The sequence below is a fragment of the Euprymna scolopes genome, chromosome 14 (assembly GCF_053919585.1).
Source record: "Euprymna scolopes isolate OS-2025 chromosome 14, ASM5391958v1, whole genome shotgun sequence".
NCBI lineage: Eukaryota > Metazoa > Mollusca > Cephalopoda > Sepiida > Sepiolidae > Euprymna > Euprymna scolopes.
Genome location: NC_136495.1, coordinates 82,982,877 through 83,004,587, shown reverse-complemented (window position 1 = coordinate 83,004,587; position 21,711 = coordinate 82,982,877). Strand labels below are relative to the sequence as shown.

The 21,711-nt window shown below is 30.8% G+C and overlaps 1 protein-coding gene across 5 annotated transcripts in view; it reads left to right on the top strand.

The window, feature by feature from the left end:
• LOC145293139 (cGMP-dependent protein kinase 1-like) overlaps positions 1 to 21,711 on the top strand; it is a 448,649-nt gene that overhangs the window by 322,406 nt on the left and 104,532 nt on the right. Inside the window, exon 1 of one of the 5 annotated variants that reach the window (XM_080139550.1) lies at positions 11,633 to 11,757. The exons of the other annotated variants lie outside the window; for them this stretch is intronic. Within the exon in view, the coding sequence (XP_079995676.1) occupies positions 11,639 to 11,757 (119 nt within the window). The 5' untranslated portion in view covers positions 11,633 to 11,638. Of the gene's footprint in view, positions 1 to 11,632; positions 11,758 to 21,711 lie in introns of those variants that run through there. 5 annotated transcript variants of the gene reach the window in all.

Below are 21,711 nucleotides of genomic sequence, written 5' to 3'. Positions count from 1 at the left end.
ATTCATACTTTAAAATTGAGTCATGTTTCATCAATGTTTATTGTTTCTCTAGCAGCTCATCATAGTTTTTTGTAATGGCTACACAATTTTGCTTGTAAATATATATATATATATATATATATATATATATATATATATATATATATAAACATGTACATATAGGTATTTGTGTATATATATATATATATATATATATATATTATATATAATTTATATATATGTTGGTATTTATATATATAGGTATTTGTATACATATATATATATGTGTGTGTGTGTGTGTGTGTGTGTAGAGAGAGAGAGAGAGAGAGAGAGAAGGCGAGAGTGAAAGAGATTTACATACACATCTAGCTATACGTAATGACATGCTTTAGCCGAAGCTATTATGAACCCGCCCGTTTTTTTATAAGAAAAGGGCAAATCTTTAACTCAAAAGACTCATATGATTACAATCATTTTAATTTTCTCATAAAAAAATAGATATTATTTTTTTCGAATTTGTTTGATGATGTCGACTTTATAACAGTTCTGACTGAAACGAATAATAACGTGATTTTTGTGTAAATAAAACTATATCAACATAGTAAATATTCTTTAGCACGTAGATGTGGATGTAAACATATTTTTCCTACTACTACTACTACTACTACTACTACTACTACTTCTACTACTACTAGTACTACTTCAACCACACACACACACACACACACATATATATATATATTTATGCATATATATATATATATATACTTTTCAGAATGTGAAAGATTATATAATAATTTCCCCAGCCAAATAACGTCGTAGCCCACAAATGCCATGACAGTCAACGAACTGGAAGTCCAAGACTCGAGTTTCGCCCTCATTTGGGGTATCAGTTAGATACATGCGAACTGAGGATTCGAAACCCGAGCCTCTTGTATGCGAGGCAAAGCACTCTGCCAACTGTGCAAACGCCCTGCATACAAGAAATTCTATTAACTAACACAGATTAAGCAAACCGCGCCAAAATTTTAACTGTGAAATGGACCTACTTCGTCTCGACAAGAGACGCGGTCATCGAACCAGCTAATAACCCAAAGCCGATGCCTCACAAGTAGGAATTTCAACTCGTAAGGACGATGTCATCCAGCAATGCTAACCTAGCGAGCAATTAGTGATAGAATTTTCAGAATGTGAGAGATTATATAATAATTTCCACAGCCAAACAACGTCGCAGTGCACAAGTTCTGTCACGTCCTTGTTGAATCCATCCATCTTGTCCGCCATCTTGAATCCACTTTTGTCTTTTGAAAAAGAGAAGTCCCTTTCTCTCGAAATTAATCAAAGTTCCATACCACCCACGGACGTTACCATACACCGGACATACCAGCAACTTTATAAATAATTATACATTGAGGTGAGGAAAGATAGACGAATAAAGGCTAGACACTCCTCTACTCAAGCATACCCGTCTACATTTGTTTGTTTTTCTTTCTTTACTTTCATAATTCCGGTCTTTATCCGCATTGTCTTTAGCTTTAAAAAAAAAAATTCTATATATTTGTTTACCAACAATGCTTCAAGCAAACTACTACCTACTTATATATATATATATATATATATATATATATATATATATATATATACGAGAGTGTTTAAAAAATAATGCATTCTTCTTTTTAACCACAAAAGTTCAAGAGCTACAAAGACGAGAGTGCTACCATTAAAACGTGCGACTTTTTGTGCTGCAGAATGCACTTTTGCCTGCGATAAGGTAGTGGCTGTGCATGGGCGTCCAGAGGATGCTTTCTCACTCACAACTCTGTCGCCACTCTTAAATCAACGAACAGTGCCGGTACCAACTCTCTCGATGCACATGTATGACAGGGGACGATGTCTCGCACCGTCAATATTTGCAACAGAAAGATGAAACGTTAATGTTTAGTTATCGAAACAATGCGATTTGAAATCCATTCAGACGATCTAAAAAGTTAGGTGGCATTAGTTTGGAACGCCTCATATATATATATATATATATATATATATATATATATATATATATATATATATATATATATATATATATACTAGCAAAAGTACCCGAGTACCCGTCATTGACTGGATTCAAAAACAGCCTACAGAAAATGGACTCTTATTTATGAAAGTATGATAAGTTATGAAAAGGAAGAGTTGTAAAGAGATAGCTTCGACTTTGGGGGTATCAAAACCAAAGCAAAATATGATGAAAGTAAAAATAAAATAGATAAACCCCATAATTTATTATACCATACCTGTCACACTGAAACACTTATCACAATATTCTGTGGATCTATATTAAAAAACCTTGTTAAACTTTGTGACATATTTCCATTCTATGGAGGTCAGGTGCGAACGAACACCCCATAATTTTATTATACCATATTTCTTCAAACTGAAACATAATTATCAAAGTATACTTACGCAGATATATATGAAACGTCTTTATTAAAGTTTGTCCCTATTTCCATTCCATGGAGGCCAGGCGCAAACATAGACCCCACAATTTTATTATACCATCCCTATTTAAGTTAAAACATGCTTATCAAAGTATTCTTATGTACATCTATATCAAAAACACTTGTAAACGTTTTTTTTTTAATTTTTTAATTGTTTATTTCCATGCTTAGTGGACTAGGCGCGAATGCAGACCCCACAATTTTAATGAACCACCGTTCTGCCAGATCAAACATACCCATTCTTGTGTCTCGATACATCTTCTATCATTGTATGTAATCAGTTTTTTAAAATAGTCAACCATATAGGAGCCTACTCGTGACCAGACACACACACACACACACATTCAGCTTTATATTATATATATATATATATATATATATATATATATATATATATATATATATATATATATATATAGGGGGGTGTACAGCATTTATTTGCTAAACAGGCCTCTCTATATATTGGATATTTTTATTAAGGTCAAATACTTTGAGGTGACGTCAGAGTATCTGATATACCATTGTTATATAAACAGGAACAATGTGTTTGCTAATTACTCATTTTGTTTACGATGTGTGTACATGTAGGTTGTTAATATGGTTTATCACTTATCTAGATACGTACGCGCGCATACACACATTCACACGTATACATTTTTCAACACGGTACATTGTTTGACCTTTTATCGGTATACTCAACAAAATACATTTTATACACTATAATCCCGATGGAAAACTATACGAGATTAGCGATTATTTTAAGCAGTGTTATTATGGGCATTTATTGTCGCGACCAAAACTGTTTTACAATTGTAATTAGTCATTAGGTCATCGTACAAATTCCATTGTAACTCGCACTCAACATAAAAAAATCTCCATATGCTTAAAACGCAGAATCCTCTTATGAGAATTATTTTATTCATTTTACAAGACATTTTGATTGTATGTAACACGCCACTGTTATTCTAACTTTCATAGACAACCATAATATATATTCGACTGAGCTCCAATCTGTGTTTCTCTTGACATTTAAAACAAAAACTCGTCTACCCATCACCACTGAAAATAATTTTCCCCTCTCTTTCTCTCTTCCTGCCACTCTCTCTCTCTCTCTTTCTCTCTCTCTCTCTCTTTCTCTCTATTTATATATGTGTGTGTATGTGTGTGTGTGTTTGCCTATAATTAAACGGTACTTTCATGAGCAAAGTTGCTTTTCAAGAACTACCTGTATGTGGATCATAATACCACAAGACTGTTTCCTAGCTAACTATAGCACGTTGCTCTTTGACCGTCCGCTTAACAAACTCATTGACACTTATCCTTGAGTGAACTATATTTAACTAGTTTACGGTGACTTCCCAAAACTGGCAGATATTTTAGCATGTATTTTTTCTTTTTTTTTCTTTTTCTTTTTTTTTTTTTGCTATGTGTAGGTGCTATGTGTGTGTGTGTGTGTGTGTGTGTGTGTGTGTGTGTGTGTGTGTGTGTGTGTGTGTGTGTGTGTGTGTGTGTGTGTGTGTGTTATATAACCTAATGGCGTAGGTTTATGTTTAATGCTGGATTTTATATCACCACTGCTTTTACTCTAGTTACTAACCAAACAGGATCGTTACTTTTATTAACCTATCCTACCTATGTTCTACAGTGTTGACCATGTGTTTGCTCATGGTGTTTCTATGGTCTACACAACTTTTGGTTGAAATTTCACTTCAACGATTGTTTACCCAAAAAAACAGAGGACATTCAATTGTTTTTCTAAGCATTTTACAGTCAACGGAGAAAAAAAGGGCAAAGACCCTAGTGTTTTGATGTGATGTTTTGAATATAATAAACTAGTTATGACAAAAGTTTCATTTCATTCGGACAAAACATTAAGAAACGGGGCCTAATTAGAGGTGGGGCCCTTTTTTTTTGTTATTTTTTTTGGGGGGGGTCACCTTGTACTTGTCGAGTTAAAATATGCCGAAAGTGATTGAAATACAAAATTGAAATAGTTCTTATTTGTTGAATCTATCGAATATTAGTTGAATGATATAAAAGAAGCTAAAATCTCTTCATATTTCTTGGTGAAGCTCTCTAGAAAAAGTGAGCGTTTATATGAAGTGAAAATATTATTTCTAGTAAGAAGTGCTTTTTATGGGTACTCATAAATGTAAACAAATATAAAACATGTTATTTTATTTATTTTCTTATGCAAATATGAATGATTGGTAATATTACTAATTACTGGACATGTATTTGGGTTCGAATCAACCATATGTAGTCAACACACGTTACGAGAAGTAAGTGTCTTACGTCTAAAAGAATAACTAAGCAGGAAAAGGAGCCTAATATTACCCTTATATTTGAAGATACTATTTGGTGTGTGTGTGTGTGTGTTAAAACAATAACATATACAATTTTCTTGAAAGATAAGTATTTTAAACTAAATATTTCTTCAAGTTTGGTGTATGTATGTAATTTTCGAACGAAATAATAAGAATAGAAAAATGTACGATTTTTTTAATTGCTATCAAATATATGTGAACAAAATAATAAAAACTTCTGCCTGTGAAAACACAAAAAGTCTTTAACGGCAAAAAAAAAAAAAAATTTAATTTCGGCTTTAATATAAACACAAGAGCAGAGAAGATGCTCCACCCAAACATTCATTTTGCTTTTCTAACGAGTATTTAATGCCCTACAGCAAAGAAATTTTCTTTTTTCTATTTTCTCTTGTATTTTCTTTCTTTTTATACTCGTTTCTTATAATATGGGTTTCCTACTTCTTTTGTGTAGATATTGAGTTAAGGACAGTAGATATGTGATCCTGTCTAAAGCAACACGCCATCTTTTTTCAAACAAAATTTAGCAGATTGAAGAGCAACTCGAACCGTGCACAAATATAAGAGACTAAAAAGTAAAAACTAAACCAAACATTTTCGTCTTTTATTTGTATGATTTTTTTAATCTTTTTTTTATTTCAGTAACTGTTGCTTAAGCTACTTTCCTAAAAATAAAAAAAGATACGAAACTAAAAACACTTGATGCGAGGCAATCTCCAAACGAAAAGAAATAAAAATTTATGTCAGGTAATACCTCTCACCAAATGAAGAAACAACAATGTGATTATTGTTAAAGTATGTGTGCATACATATATGTTCACAAATACGCACGTACATACTCATAAAACACACAAATACACACAAATATACACACACACACACACACACACACACACACACATATATATATATATATATATATATATATATATATATAATATATACCTGAACGTCTGTGTGTGTGTGTGCGTGGTCACGAATAGGCTCCTAAACTCTTTCTACCACCCCCTCTCTCTCTCTTTATATATATATATATATAAACACACACACACACACACACACACACACACACATATATATATATATATATATATATATATATATATATATATATATATATATATATATATATAAAGCTGAATGTCTCTGTGTGTGTACCTGGTCACGAATAGGCTCCTATATGGTTGACTATTATAGAAAACTGATCACATATAATGATAGAAGATGTATCGAGACACAGGAATGGGTATGTTTGATCTGGTAGAACGGTGGTTCATTAAAATTGTGGGGTCTGCGTTCGCGCCTGCTCCATAAAGTATGGAAATAAAAAATTTAAAAATGAAGAAAAAAAAAATGTTTACAAGTGTTTTTGATATAGATGTACATAATAATACTTTGATAAGTATGTTTTAAATTAAATAGGATGGTATAATAAAATTGTGGGGTCTTCGTTCGCGTCTGGCCTCCACAGAATGGAAATAAACACAAACTTTTATAAAGACGTTTCATATATATCTTCGTTAGTATACTTTGATAATTATGTTTCAGTTTGAAGAAATATGGTATAATAAAATTATGGGGTGTTCGTTCGCACCTGACTTCCATAGAATGGAAATATGTCACAAAGTTTAGCAAGGTTTTTTTAATATAGATCCACAGAATATTGTGATAAGTGTTTCAGTGTGAACAGGTATGGTATAATAAATTATGGGGTTTATCTATTTTATTTTTACTTTCATCATATTTTGCTTCGGTTTTGATACCCCCAAATTTTACGCATAAATTTATACTTTCGTATATTAATTTTATGTGAGTAAATTAAGTAGTTATATTAAGTATATATATATATATATATATATATATATATATATATATATATATATATATATATGTGTGTGTGTGTGTGTGTGTGTGTGTGTGTGAAAATGTTTGTCTGCCTGTATGTGTCTGTGTACACTTTTCTACCGAATTTGGCTGTTAAAAGGTCAACGTTGAAAGAGTTGACCTTTGCAGATTCTACCAAATTTCTCCGCCAATTTTGGATCTAAAGACTTGAAATTTTAGATGTAGATAATATGGCCATGGGTAAAACTTTGTATTTTGATTGAAGATCTAAATAATAAATGTTTAGAGGATAAAATTGGAGTCAAAATTTTTTTTTAAAATTACCTCTGCGGTCTCTACGAAATTACTCAGACAAACATTCATCTAAACATTTGAAATTTTAAAAGTGTATTCACACGTAGTGCAAATTATGAACAGTACATAGAGCCCGAGCTAAGCCGTTGGGTCAATATGTTATATTAGCTATGGAATTAATGTATGAGCGTGACATTTGTGTCGTAAAGAAAATGTTTATTGCGACATAACAGAAACATTTCTATGAAAGTATATTAAAATGAAAAAAGAATATAGATAGATTTCTATGAGTCGTTATGTTTATAATTTTTTTATTTTGAAAAGAAAAATCTTACACCCATTGAATTATAAGTGGTTTGCCATACTGTAAATGTGCACTGAACTAAATACTTAAAGTTAAATTCAAATTTTGATTTATCTTTTAATTTAAACGCGAAAAAAAATTGTGACGCTGAAAACGTACACAGTAAAACAATACGTTTTATTGTCGCGTTGATTATTTATTTGTAACGCAAATTTAAAAAAAACATATTTTCAGGGTTATTTATTTATGTTGGTAGTGTAGAAGAAAATGTATGAATGTTTTTTAAGAAAGGAGAATAATTTTTTTTTAAATAAAGGCGGTGGGTAAATCGCCGTTGTAAAATGCTCTTATGGTTGTCAACGGGTTAAAGTAGATTTATTTGTAAGAAAATTGCGTTAAAATAACTTAAACGTAATACGGAAACGAACGATGTAAAAAAAAATGCAGAAAGTATTAACAATTGTTTATTTTGATAATTTAAACGGGACAAAAAAAAACAAGTGGGGCCCTAGAAACGTACACAGTAAATTAATACGTTTTATTGTCGCTTGATTATTTGTTTATGTACGCATGCGTAACCGGAAGTCGTAAACCGGATGTTAGGTTACAACACCCGTTACAAGGTCATTTGAGTTTTATAATTATATAGATTTCTCTAATACTATGACTAAAAAGTACAGAAATTTGAATTTTTTTCTTACTTGATTTCTGTGAAAGGTTTTAAAAGAGACTTTCGGAATGATCAAAAGTATTAAATATAATATTAAAAAATTGTTTTAGAAACCATATATTTTATCTGTTTGAATTATTGAAACTTACGGACACAATGTGTTAATTTCACTTGTATCAACGTATTATATATATGTTTGTGTGTGCTGTGAAACTGAAGGGTCGATAATTATTAAAACAACACGTTGGTATATTTACAAGACTGTATTTACAGGAGTAAAAAGTAGTAAATTGCAGAAAGTGCACCTAATATTGTGGCTATAATTACTGCTGCGGCGTTTTATCATAGCTCTATATACACTGCTGATCATAAATTTAAGACCACTTAAAAGATTTAAAAAGAAGCCTTCTTTTAAAGGATAGATTTTAAACTCTTCCGACTTAAGGTTACTAATACTACAATCTAAAAGTTATGGAAACAAAAAGGTACATTCTAAAAATTGTATTTAAAAATTTGCCTTTTTATTAAATTAGGCTTTTTACACATGATCAAAATTATAAGACCAAGGGTATAAATTGTTAGATTTATGATAATTCTAATGTTTATAGTTCAGTTAGAGATTAGCAATCACTGTGTAATGGTGTTACAATGCCTAAAGCAAGAAAACTACCCGAAGTTGAGCGCTCTCGAATTCTAGAATTCCATAAGCAAGGTTTGTCACAGCGAGCGATAGCAGCTAAGGTAAATCGCAGTGAAACTGTTATTTGCAACTTTCTAAAGAACACTGAGAATTATGGAAAAGCAAAATCCTTTGGTAAGCCTCCCAAATTTCTCCTGCATTGAGTAGGAGAATTATACGGGTTGTTATGAATGACAGAGGACTTTCTTCAAATTAAGGCGGTTACAGATGCTGATTGCAGTCCAATAACCGTCAGACGATACTTACAACAAAAAGGCATGGTAAATAAAAAGCGTAAACAAATTCCTCGATTGCTGCCACGTCACGAAATGGACTGCTTAAGAGTTGGTCATGAATACCAAACCTGGGATGTTGAGAAGTGGAAGAAAATTCTGTTTTCTGATGAGAAAAAATCAATTTAGATAGTCCTGATGGCTTCCAGCGATATTGGCATGACAAAAACATGCCCCTTGAAATTTTTTTTCACACGTCATAGTGGTGGAGGGTCCGTAATAATATGGGGTGCCTTTTCTTACAGAGGGACGATGGAGCTCCAGGTGGTGCAGGATCGTCAGACAGCAGCTAGTTACGTTAGCATGCTACAAAAAGCATCTTTGATGATGGAGGGTCATCGTTTGTGTGGGGATGGATGGATGGTTATTCAAACAGGATAATGCTACAATCCACACTGCAAGACGGACCTTGAGCTTTCTACAAGAAAATGGAGTCCATCTCTTGGAACATCCTGCATGCTGACTGGACTTGAACCCAAATTGAAAATGTTTGGGGACGAATGACAAGAGAGGTTTATCGAAATGAGAAACAATATTCAACAAAAAATGAACTTTATAAAGCCATCTTTCGAAACTGGAGTAGGGTCCCCCACGCCTTAATGGAAACCTTTATTTCTAGCATGCCCCAAAGAATGTTTGAAGTCATCAAAAGCAGTGGAGCTAAAATTCATTATTAAGTTTGATTGTTGAATGTTTTCATACACTTTTCATACACTTTTTGTACAATTAACAAAATTTTTGTATCTAGTCTTATAATTTTGATCATGTGTAAAAAGCCTAATTTAACAAAAATGTAAATTTAAAAAAAAAACAATTTTGGAATGTAGATTTTTGTTTCCATAACCTTTTAGAATCTAGTATTGGAGTTTAAGATCTATCCTTTAAAAAAAGTTTTTTTTCATGATTTTTAAGTGATCTAAAAATTTTGATATGCACTATGCCTGAAACAATCTGTCTATTTTGAAATATAGTAGATCAATACACACCTGCTTTTCTTTTCTTTCTTTTGTTATTTTTTTTACCTCAACTGCAGTTAGTAGAGAGGTAATAATTGTGTATTCAATAAGTTGAACATACTTGGGCATAAGTCTAGGTAGTCCATCAGTATGACTGATTTTTTGACGATGGTTGATACTCAAGTTTGTAAGTGTACTTTACGAGAAAGGTTTCCTATCTGCGTAGTCTGTCGCAATATCCGTTGATAAACCCCTTTTCTACCCATAAATTTATAACGGTGGTTTATAATTAGTGTGTATTTAAAACGATAAAAATTTTGTAATCGTGACGATTTTAGAATAATCATTTTAAGGAGATGAGTAAACTACAGGTTTTAGCGTATTTTCTTTCGTTTTTATGTAAAATACAAGCTCTAATGCCGTGTGTACTATTACCAAATCATAAAATAAGAATAGTTACCAAATAAATATAGATGTGTGTGCGTATGTGTATGTGTGTTTGTGTGTGATAAACAATTTACACTTTAACATCTGCAATATTGCACTATTTCCGATAGGATGTGATAGTGCTTATGCATTGTATTGCTTCCATATACTCTATCATTCAATAAGTATATTGATTATAAAAAGTAAGTGAAAACCATTATTTATCATACCTCTTCGATAAATATATATTTAGACGTGTTTAAAAGAAGATACGTATTTCTGCGATGAATGCTTCATTTTGTTTATAGGATGCTAGCCTTCATCAAATGCTAAAGGGAAAAGTTATAGCAATCTCTAGAAGTAGAAAGGAAATGAATTTTTGTGTGGGAGAAGGTAGAAATGTGTACAGTATTCAAGAAGATAAAAAATGAATACCGAATTTTTATGTTTTCGCGTCGGAAAAAGAAAATGATTTCCTTCCGGATATATATATATATATATATATATATATATATATATATATATATATATATATATATATATATATATATATACTAAACTACCCATGACCCGTTGGGTCAGTATATGTTATAGATAGTTGTGGATTAGTGAGTATTCAGAATTAATGTATGAACGTGATAATCGTGACGGAAAGAACATATTTTTAACAATTACGTAAATAGATCTATAAAAATATATATTTTTTGTGACATAACAAAAACATTCGTATGAAAGTATATTGAAATGAAAAAATATAGATAGATAGATTTCTCTGAATCGTTTCAGCATTAAACCTTATTATAATCCCAGTATATGTGTTTGTGTGTGTGATTATCTTCACTCGATTTCATATACATTATGAAAAATTATTAATTGACGAATTTTTTTGTTGTTATGATAAAAGTGCAGCGCTTATCATGTCAACAGCTATAATTTTTACCCGTTTTTAAAAAAATGCTTCTATATATTATAATAACGAAAATTTTGAATTTCAAGTAAAACAAATGGTCCCTACGTAATTTTCATGTCTCAAATAGTAGTTATCTAAAAATCAGGAAAATCCATTGGGTAGAAAATTATTTTTTTATGAAAAAAAGACATTTGTAAAATCTAGTGATTTGGTTTTAAAATCTACAAATTCGAATAGGAGAGTTAGCAGGGGAGGTAATTAAGTATTCACTTTCTCGGAAAGCTTATGCCAATTTCGGGAAAGTAATTTCGAAAAGTTTTGAAAACAGTTTAAAAAAGTATTTTTTTTTAATTCACAAATTATGTATATATGTTATGTTTATTTTTGTTTTCTGAATAAATTCTGTCTGATCTAGAGTGTGTTTCAACTGAGTTACTTCCCATTTTGCTTAATCACGTGACCCAATATGTTCGCCACAGCATGTAACTTTATTGAACCTTACAGAAACTGTTTTTCACGAATAATTTTCTACCTTATTGTTTTCGTAATTTTTGGATATGTTCCTATTGTAGACCTGACCATTACGTATGTACTATTTGTTTTACTTGAAATTCAATATTTTTTCGTTATTATAATATAGAACCACTGGTTAGAAATCTATTGTTAGCAAAATTTTCAAAGTAATAATACGCATTTGCAAGTAATTTTAACATCTTTAAACTGCCAATTACGGAATTTAATGTAATAAAAAGATTTAAAAATAGTTTAAATCGTAAAAACTAAAGCAAATGCGTGTTTGGTTACAGTTACAGTGAGAAGTTCACTTTAAAAAAAAAACAGAATTACCGACTAACTGGTCACAATTTCTTCGTTTTTCTTAACCAACAGTTAACTATGAGATGTCACTTTTATTGCCTTGGTATCAGTTACTTATTGAACGCGTTTTAATTATGTTCCATTTATAAAAAAGGTTATATGTTATTATGTGTTGATAGCTAAGTTTTTATTAACACGGTTTCAACGATTCGGTAAGCTGATCGGAGTTTTATATATATATATATATATATATATATATATATATATATATATATATATATACACGAGTAATTTTAATGTCTTTAAATTTTCAGTTAAAGAATATATAAAAACACTTTGAAATAGTATAAATAGTGAACATATTTGTTTTGTTTTTGTAAACGATTTCAACTAACAATGAAAAATACAAATAAAAATTGTAAAATGCCGAAGTATGTACAGTTTTGTTTTCATTTGAATATTTTAAACGCGAAAAGACTTAATACACCTTAATTCGCACAAATTGTCCTTAGCCATCGTGAAGATGCAGGTAAATATGAGTTTTTATTTAATATATTTTTGTAGGATATGAATACAAAATTTAGTTAGTATTTTAGTTTCAATATTCAACGGCAAATTATGAAAATAATATTAATGTATTTTATTATATAAAATGAAAAAAGTAAAACATTCAAACGGAACTTTTTTTGTAACGAAGACTAAATTTTAAAAAATATTTTCGGTTTTATTTATTTTATATTCGTTTGTTTAAGTTCGAAGTGTAGAAAAATGAAATGTATAAATCTATTTAAAATAAAATTATCTCCCTCATACGTAAATTTGATAACAGTAAAACAAGTTACGTAAAATGGTCGACGATAGTCGAGGACTACATGGAGCTCCAATGTTCATTAGTTACTGCATCACAGAGTTTAACAAATTAAAAGGATTTTGGAATACCCGTAAAAGAAAGAGTAAACATTACTATATTTTAGAATTACTTTTTTCTAATCCTCCGTCCACTAATACACACACACTCACACACACAAACACACATACATACACTGTCTGTGTGCGTGTGTCTGTGTGACTAATCCTTTTTGGAGCACTGCTTCCTAAAAGGAAATACAGACGTTCATCTGTACATACACTTGATGTGTACATAACCTAAGGCGTTGCCATATTCGTTTGATAACTTAAACTAATAAACGCACTTTTATCTATATGGACACTTTTATGAATAAAGACGCTTGTGCGCACACTTGGTCAAATCAGGCCCAAATACATACACGTGTGAACAGGCAAAAAGACAAATACACATATATATTTGATCATATATATATATGTGTGTGTATATGTGTGTGTGTGTGTGTGTGTGTGTGTGTACGTACGTATGTATGTATGTATGTATACGGGAAAATAAAGAAAATTAAAACTGTGAATTAAAATTTACACTTAATTTATTATTCGATAAAATACCGCAAAAAAATGTTACAACGTCCTTATTCCGTGGAGTTTCAAAGGATGCCAATCTTGCTATTCTTCTTATGAGAGAACTGTAAGAAATTAACAAATTATCATTGTAGCGACGCTATACATTTGAGGTTGATGTATTAGATGAAACAACAATTTATAATATTTAGTCATAAATTGCAAAAAAATAAAGTTTAAAACATATATATACACGAAACAAGTGGAAAGAACACACAAACCAGAAAATAACATTTTAGCGTGGGTAATGACTCTCTCATTGATAATCCGAAAGGCGAAAGAGAATGTCTTTTAAGAAACAAAATATTCAGAACTTTAGATCCAATGCTTTAATATCCAGATGCGAAAAATCCGGTTAACGTTTATAAAAGAAATTAATTTTTAGGTTCAGTAAAGCACAAAGTTTATATTCAGTCAAGAAAAAAACAACTGGATGGATAACCAACAAACAATTGTTTATATATATATATATATATATATATATATATATATATATATATATATATATATATATATATATATATATATATATATATATAAAGTACGGTTTTTCTCACTCTGAAATTAATATAAAAAGCTTACCTTTTATATTTAAGAATTATTCAGATGACCTTCTTAATATACTCATTCACGGATATCCGAGCGACTACATGAAATGTTAACAAATTTGAACATTCCTTTAGAAAAACCAGCTCTAATTACTTCCGTAATCGGTTATATAGTTTCCTATTGTATGACTGGTTTCATTTCACTATTATGCTGACTTTTATTTATGCATAGTTTCTGCATTCTACATAATTGGATAGAATTTAATATGAAAACATTTAAACACACGGAGATATATATATATATATATATATATATATATATATATATATATATATATCTGTGTGATAGAATTTATATACAGTAGAATGTATATATATACATATATAGATAGATAGATATATAGATAGATAGATGGATATACATATATATATATATATATGTAAAATTTTAGTCATTCAATAAATTTAAAAATTTATGACGTGAAATGGTTAAATTTCAAATCAAAAGATTTTTATTATTCTATGTAAGACAAAGAATACATTTCAAATATTATAACTCCTTATCCGATAGTATTTCAATATCTACCATCTCTTCAGAGGAGAAAATATTAGTAAATAATTATAATGGTTTACACCTTATTTGCTAAAGTCTGTGACACATGGAAAATCACAATTAAAAGTTTTTTTAAGTATTCAAATATCATAGATAATAAATCATAGATCATAAATTTGATTTATTTGCTCTATCTTTTATATCGAGGAGATAGTACTTATAGAATATTACTGACAATAATATTTTGTAAGACTTATAATCACAGGTTTCCATACCAGTTGATTGTTAGATAATTTTATTCTGAAGTATATATATATATATATATATATATATATATATATATATATATATATATATATATATATATATATATATAACCTTGTCGATGTGTATGAAAAGTCTTCACCCAACTCATTTCTGAATATTTAGGCTACAGAGTTGAAATTTGATGTATAAGGTATTTGGACTTGTAGCATAGTTTCACTTTGTTTTTAGGACAAAAGTGGTCGAAATCAAAAACAAAACAGTTTCCCATGGCAAGGTAAGTCAAATAAAAAAATTGCTCCTGCTGTTACCTTTGCCCATGCGCAACATTAAACAGTCATAGCTTAAAGTCGCCTAATTTTTAATTGTTCCTATTTATCTGGTGGTAACTCAGGCGATAACGACGCTAGAAAGATAAATAAAGACTAAATCTGAAGCGCTAAATTTTCAGGTTTTGCCAAACGTCCAGAACCTTTGAAATCAGTACTATACATTGGATAATAATAAATGGGGAATTGGGTCTTTCATAATAAGCAAGACACATAAATTAAAACATAATATTTGTTTTACGATTGGGCAACGCCGGGTAGCTTGCTAGTATATGTCCACAGACATGCCAAAAGAATAGATACCCATAGAAACAGTTTATTAAAAAGATATATAATTTATTAAACAAAATAAAGAAATGGTCACAAATTTAATAACTAATACTTGGTTGACATTCGCTTTATGGTTTTTAATGCGAGGGCCCTTTAAGGCATGTCATTGATCAGTTGACGAATATCATCTTGAGTAATTTCTTGTCATGTCTGATTCAATAATACTAAAAGTTCGGGCTTAGAAAATGGCTTCTTTTTCTTTTTGTGAAGGTTTTGATTGAATATGCTCCAAAGGTTTTCAGTTGGGTTCAGATTCGAGGACTGATTTGGCCATGAAATTTTATTAATTTCATTTTTGCTCAACCAATGTTTTGTTGCCCTAGCGGATTAACAAGGACCCATCTTTCTATAAATAAGGAGTTAACTTGGTTCATTTTATTATTTAAAAATATTGCTAGTAGTTGTTCCTGTAATAGTGAAACATATTTAGCAAAATTGATGTTTCCTTCACACTCCACCTAGTCTGAGCGAACATCACATCAAATTGCAGCCAAGACCATAACCGAGAAACCCTCATGTTTCAGCGTTAGATGCAATATTTTTAAGTCAAACTTTCAATGTTGCGAAATAATGAAAATCGTGATTCGTTTAATTTTAAAATATTAGTAAACACATTATTAATATGGAATGATATTAGTTAACACATTATTAGTATAAAATAATATTTGTTAACACAGCATTAATATTAAACAATATTAGTTAACACATTGATAATATAAAAAGATATTAGTAAATACATTATTAATATCAAAAAATATTAGTTAACACATTATGAATAAAGATAATATTAGTTAACATAGTATTAATATGAAACAATATAAGTTATTATACTATTAAAAATAATAATAGTTAACACATTATTAATATGAAATAATAGCAGTTAAAACATTAATAATATGACATAATAGTAGTTAACACATTAATAATATAAAATAATATCAGTTAAAACATTAGTAATATGAAATAATGTCAGTTAAAACATTAGTAATATGAAAGAATATTAGTTAAAACATTATTATGGAAGAATACACAAGACTCAGTTTAATTTATTAATATAAAGTAAACATTGGAAAGCGTAGGTGGATTAAGAATTGCATACGAAACTGGTAATGATAATTATTTTGCTAGTTTATACAGCCGAATCCTACATTGATAAAAAAACAAAGGTGCATAAGAAACACTGAATTTTTTTAAAAATTGAAGCAATTTGTTCCTGCTGAGCTTATGAGAAGAAATAGGTCAAATTCTGTCGTAAATGTCCTGTAATAGAAATTTCTTTTGTAAAGTTCAGAAAGTCTTTTCTGGGTTCTAAATTCCACTAACATCTTATCTACATTTGAATAAACTAATTAAACGAATCTATTTTTTAGAATCTACACAATAAAGAAAATCCATTGTCAATATCCTGAACGGATCTAATAATTTTGTAGTTGTAATATCAAAAATATCTTCATAAATGTTGTCAATTTTGTAAATATTTTTATTATTCTGAATTGCTTTTATTGTAACAAAATTATTTTATCATTGGGAAGAAATTCAGAAAATGTTATCTCCTTCAAAACTCTGACATGAAATTGAAAGTATTTGGATTGTAATGTTTTAAGTAAGTCGTCGACAATAGACGATTTTTAGTATAACAACAAAAAAAAAGGAACGATGGATTAAAGTATAGTCTTTTCAGTAAAAATAAAACGGGATGTTCGAGACTTATTTTAGCAAAAAAGTAGTAAAATTTCTTTCAGGCGCCTTTCGTCTGACACTGTCAGAAAAATTATTTAACGGTTAAAAACTAAAATGAATGAGCAAGAGGAAATGTTTTTTCTTTAGACACAAAGGATAAGGAGGAAGAACAAATAACAGGTGAATCTCTTAACTAATATTTGATAGAGTCACTAAGAATGGAACAACTCTAATCTATCGTTTAATCATCCTCCTTCTATTCAGTTTGACCAAAAATGGCGTGTTTCAAGCTGAGATTGAAACTCATCCGTTTTTTCAACGCCCATATATATATTAAGTTAACATATATTGATAACATTAACAAAAAACATATTTAACAGTGCACAATACAAAAAAGAGCTTTTATAAATAAAATTATATGAACATTTTTGTTTTTAATGTTTATATAATCATATATATATATATATATATATATATATATATATATATATTATATAGTTGAGTTTTTTCTCGCTCTGACATTGATGTAACAGCCTGCTTTTTCTATTAAAAATTAAAAGGAACTTCTTAATATACTAATCCATAGATATGCGAGCGACTATTTGAAGGTTAAATAATTTGCATATTGCTTTGAAAAATGAGCGTTAATTAATTACTTATGTTCTTGTCAATAAAAACTGATGCATGTACATGCATATATATATGTGTGTGTGTGTGTGTGTGTGTGTGTGTGTGTGTGTGTGTGTGTGTATTAGGTTGACAAGACGATTCTTGTAGAAGTTTTAATTTTGATTTCAAATGTTGTATTTTCAACTAAGCTTTCGTTAAGATGGAAAAAAGTAAATTCATAGAATTTTCTCATTTCAATTACAGCTAGGCCGAAAAGCTGCTAAAACAACTCGCAGTATCAAACAAATCGTTTGTCTCGTGAAACACTACTAAACGCACATCATAATAAATGTCGTGGCGGCGACGAGAATCTTGAAGATGATGAGCGTAGTGGTCGGCCATCGGATGTTGACAACAATCAATTAAGAGCCGTAGTCGAAGCCACGCACAGCTGTTCGAAAACTTGCTTCTGAATTAGACGTAGCGTATATGATGAACTCTATCCACTTGAGATAAATTGGAAAGACAAAAAAAACACTTGATAAATGAGTGCCTCACGAATTGAACGACCACCAACAGAAACACCATTATTAAGTGCCATCTTCCTTTCTTTTACGCAACAAGAACGATCCGTTTCTTGGCTGGGTTGTGACTTGCAATGAAAATTGGGTTCTTTACGCAATCCGGCGACACTCAGCTCAGTGGTTAGACGCTAACGAAGCTCCAGGATACTTCCCGAAGCACGAGTTTCATCAAAAGAAGGTTTTCATGCTGACTGTTTGGTGGTCTTCGACCGGTCTCATCGATGACAGTTTTTTTATGCAGCCGAAACCATTACGGCTGAGAAGTACTGTCAACAAATGAATGCAATGCATCAGAAACTTTGACAACAACACTCAGCATTAGTTAAAAGGCCCAATTCTCCTCCACGACAATGCCCAACCGCACATTGCTAAGCCGACTTTACAGAAGTTGAACGAATTGGGTTACGAAACTCTACCTCATCCGCCATACTCTCCAGAATTCTCATGTACTGACTACTACCTTTTCAAGCATCTCAACAATTTTCTGCGCGAGAAATGCTTCAAAAACCTAAGTGATATCAAAAACACTTTCACAGGTTCTATCGCCACCAGAACACAAGATTTTTACGTCACTGGCACTGTTTTTAGTTTGATCCAATCTGTGTGTGTGTGTGTGTGTGTGTGTGTGTGTGTGTGTGTGTGTGTGTGTGTGTGTGTGTGTGTGTGTGTGTGCAATCGTTTCTATGACAATAAAAATATATCTTATTTGATTAAAGTCTCATCATAAGCATCGGGATTAGACATCAAATAGAAACCTTAAAAATATGATCAACATCAAGTAAGGAAATCAATGTTATTTAAAGAAAAGCCAAATATAATCGACTTAAAAAATTATTACAAGGACGATCAGACAAGTATTGATATTATTTAAATAGAATTAAGTTTATATAGCAAATCAAGATTTTAGGTTAAAGAAAGTAAAATAGAGAAATGGTCATAAGGGCTACATTAGGCAACAACAAATGGTTGCAATATTTTTACATTTCAAATACCAAATTGGAAACATGATGGCAAATTGCCGATTAAAGATAAAAATCTCTAATCGGCAAACAAAGGTTTCAAAATTCATAAACCAAGGTGGATGTGTGTTAGGCTTCCATAAATCCAACATGTGGTCAGTTTATAGGATATTTGGTGCATCTTGAATTGTATGCGACTAAACCCTCCGCCCGGCAATATGTTTCGACCGGACAACACCTTGTATACATATCTATCTATCTATCTATCTATCTATCTATCTATCTATCTATCTATTGTATCTTTATATATATATAGCAAACTACCTGTCTATATCTCTTATTTACGCATTTATTTATTATCTCTCTATATATCTATCCCTCTCTCTATATATCCATCTATTTACCTATGCTTCTACTATCTATCAATGTAGGCCTACTCCCCGTTATCTGATTATCTTGACATCTAATACTGTATCTTCCTCCCTCTCTTTGCATATATGCTATGTCCCATATATCTAATCTCTTTATCTCTCTATCTAGAGATAGATAGATATATATAGAGAGAGACTTTATATATAGCTCCATGCATATGTGTTTTTTTATTAAACTCATACCAGTATGGGCCTCATCAGCGCTAAGAATGTATATAAAACCAAACAACAAAATTCACATCAACCTAGAGATAGTCCTCCTATCAAACAGTCCGATATATTCATAATTTTGAAGTTTTTTGTCGTTTAAAGCCTAGTGTCATATGCTACGCGCCATCTACATCATCCAGAATCATCAATACAATATTTAATAAATGCACTGGTTTTATAGGTTCATATTGCCGGTATATATAGATGCCATGCCATATACGTTGGAATGGGGACTATTTTTTATAACTCTTCTATATATAAAAGTTATAAAAAATAGGAATCCTTTAAATGCATTATTTTCTCATTCGATGCAGTATGACCATTCTTTTAACTTCAAACAAGCTAAACTCGTTAAACGAAGACTGGTTTAATCAGCACTTATTGCAAACTCAAACAAAATTAACCAACGTGAAGGTTTCTGCAATGTCTCTTTTTTAATCAGAAAACTGATATTAAAAAAACATAACTTAATTGTAGGCACAGGTTCACTTATTTACACCACAGGAAATAAGGTCTATAGAAATGAATATCTAGAATCAATCAAGGAGGAAGCTGTGGACCAGGAAACGTCGGCTTTTCACGATGATATCGTTCTTGACGAAAACGCTGTGCCTGCATCTAGAGTTCGTGAACATTTACCTCGACTCGGGTTAGAATGCAAGGACCTGGAATTGCTTGGGGACGGCACACGCATGCTGGGCTGATGGTCTTAAGAGAACACGGTGTCCTGCGCTGGAACCAAGAGAACGCAATCGTAGAAATTTCAAATATCCTAACATGTATTTTCGTTGTGTGGAAAGCTCGTAGGGCACCTCTCAGTATGTGCAAGGCTGCATGTGGCATGTGGTAATAAAGAGAAGAGCCTGTTCAATCAAACGGTTGGAATGACACGGTAATAGACTCCCTACTTCGGCATATGATATAAAAAAAATAGCAATCCTTTTAATGCACTATTCTCTCTTTCACTGCAGTATGACCACTTCTAACTTCAAACGAGCTAAACTCGTTAAACGAAGGCTGGTTAAATCAGCACTTATTGCAAACTCAAACACAATTAAACATCATGAAGGTTTCTTCAATTCATCTCTTTTAATCAGTAAACTAATATTTAAAAAAAATAAATTACTTTTATGCACAGGTTAACTTATTTGCACCACAGAAAATAACACTTATAAAAATTGATATATATATAGTCAATAAATAAATAATAAAAGCAAAAAACACCCATTTTATTTCAATTACACACACGACATTTGAATTAAAATGGCAAAAACTGCATCATATCTTTTCAAATGTCTAAAGTATATATCGTTAAAAAGTCTAACTCCACAACGCTATATACACTTTGGATGCTAACGGATTTTTTTCATATCACAAACAAACAAGTTTATCTTCAAATATTGTACTGGTATTTTTCTCTCAAATTAATCATCCCGTGGAAGTCTTGAAATAATAACGAAACGTTGAGGAAATATAATTTGGTTTGTTTTTCTTGATTTCTTCATCATGTTGGAATACTATTCCTATAATTTTCATCATATACGAGGTGCTTTCAATAAGTTTACAGTCTTTTCTCGTATGGGCACTTTTATTGATAGTACACACATGAAACTCTAGTCCCCTTCCAAGTAATGCACTTGTTGCACTGTTCCAACAACTTTTGGAACGCCCCATGGACTTCCTCTTGTGCCAATGAACCTTACACAACTTACATAGTCTCATAACGACAGGCTCTAAAGTTTTCCTTGGGCTTAAG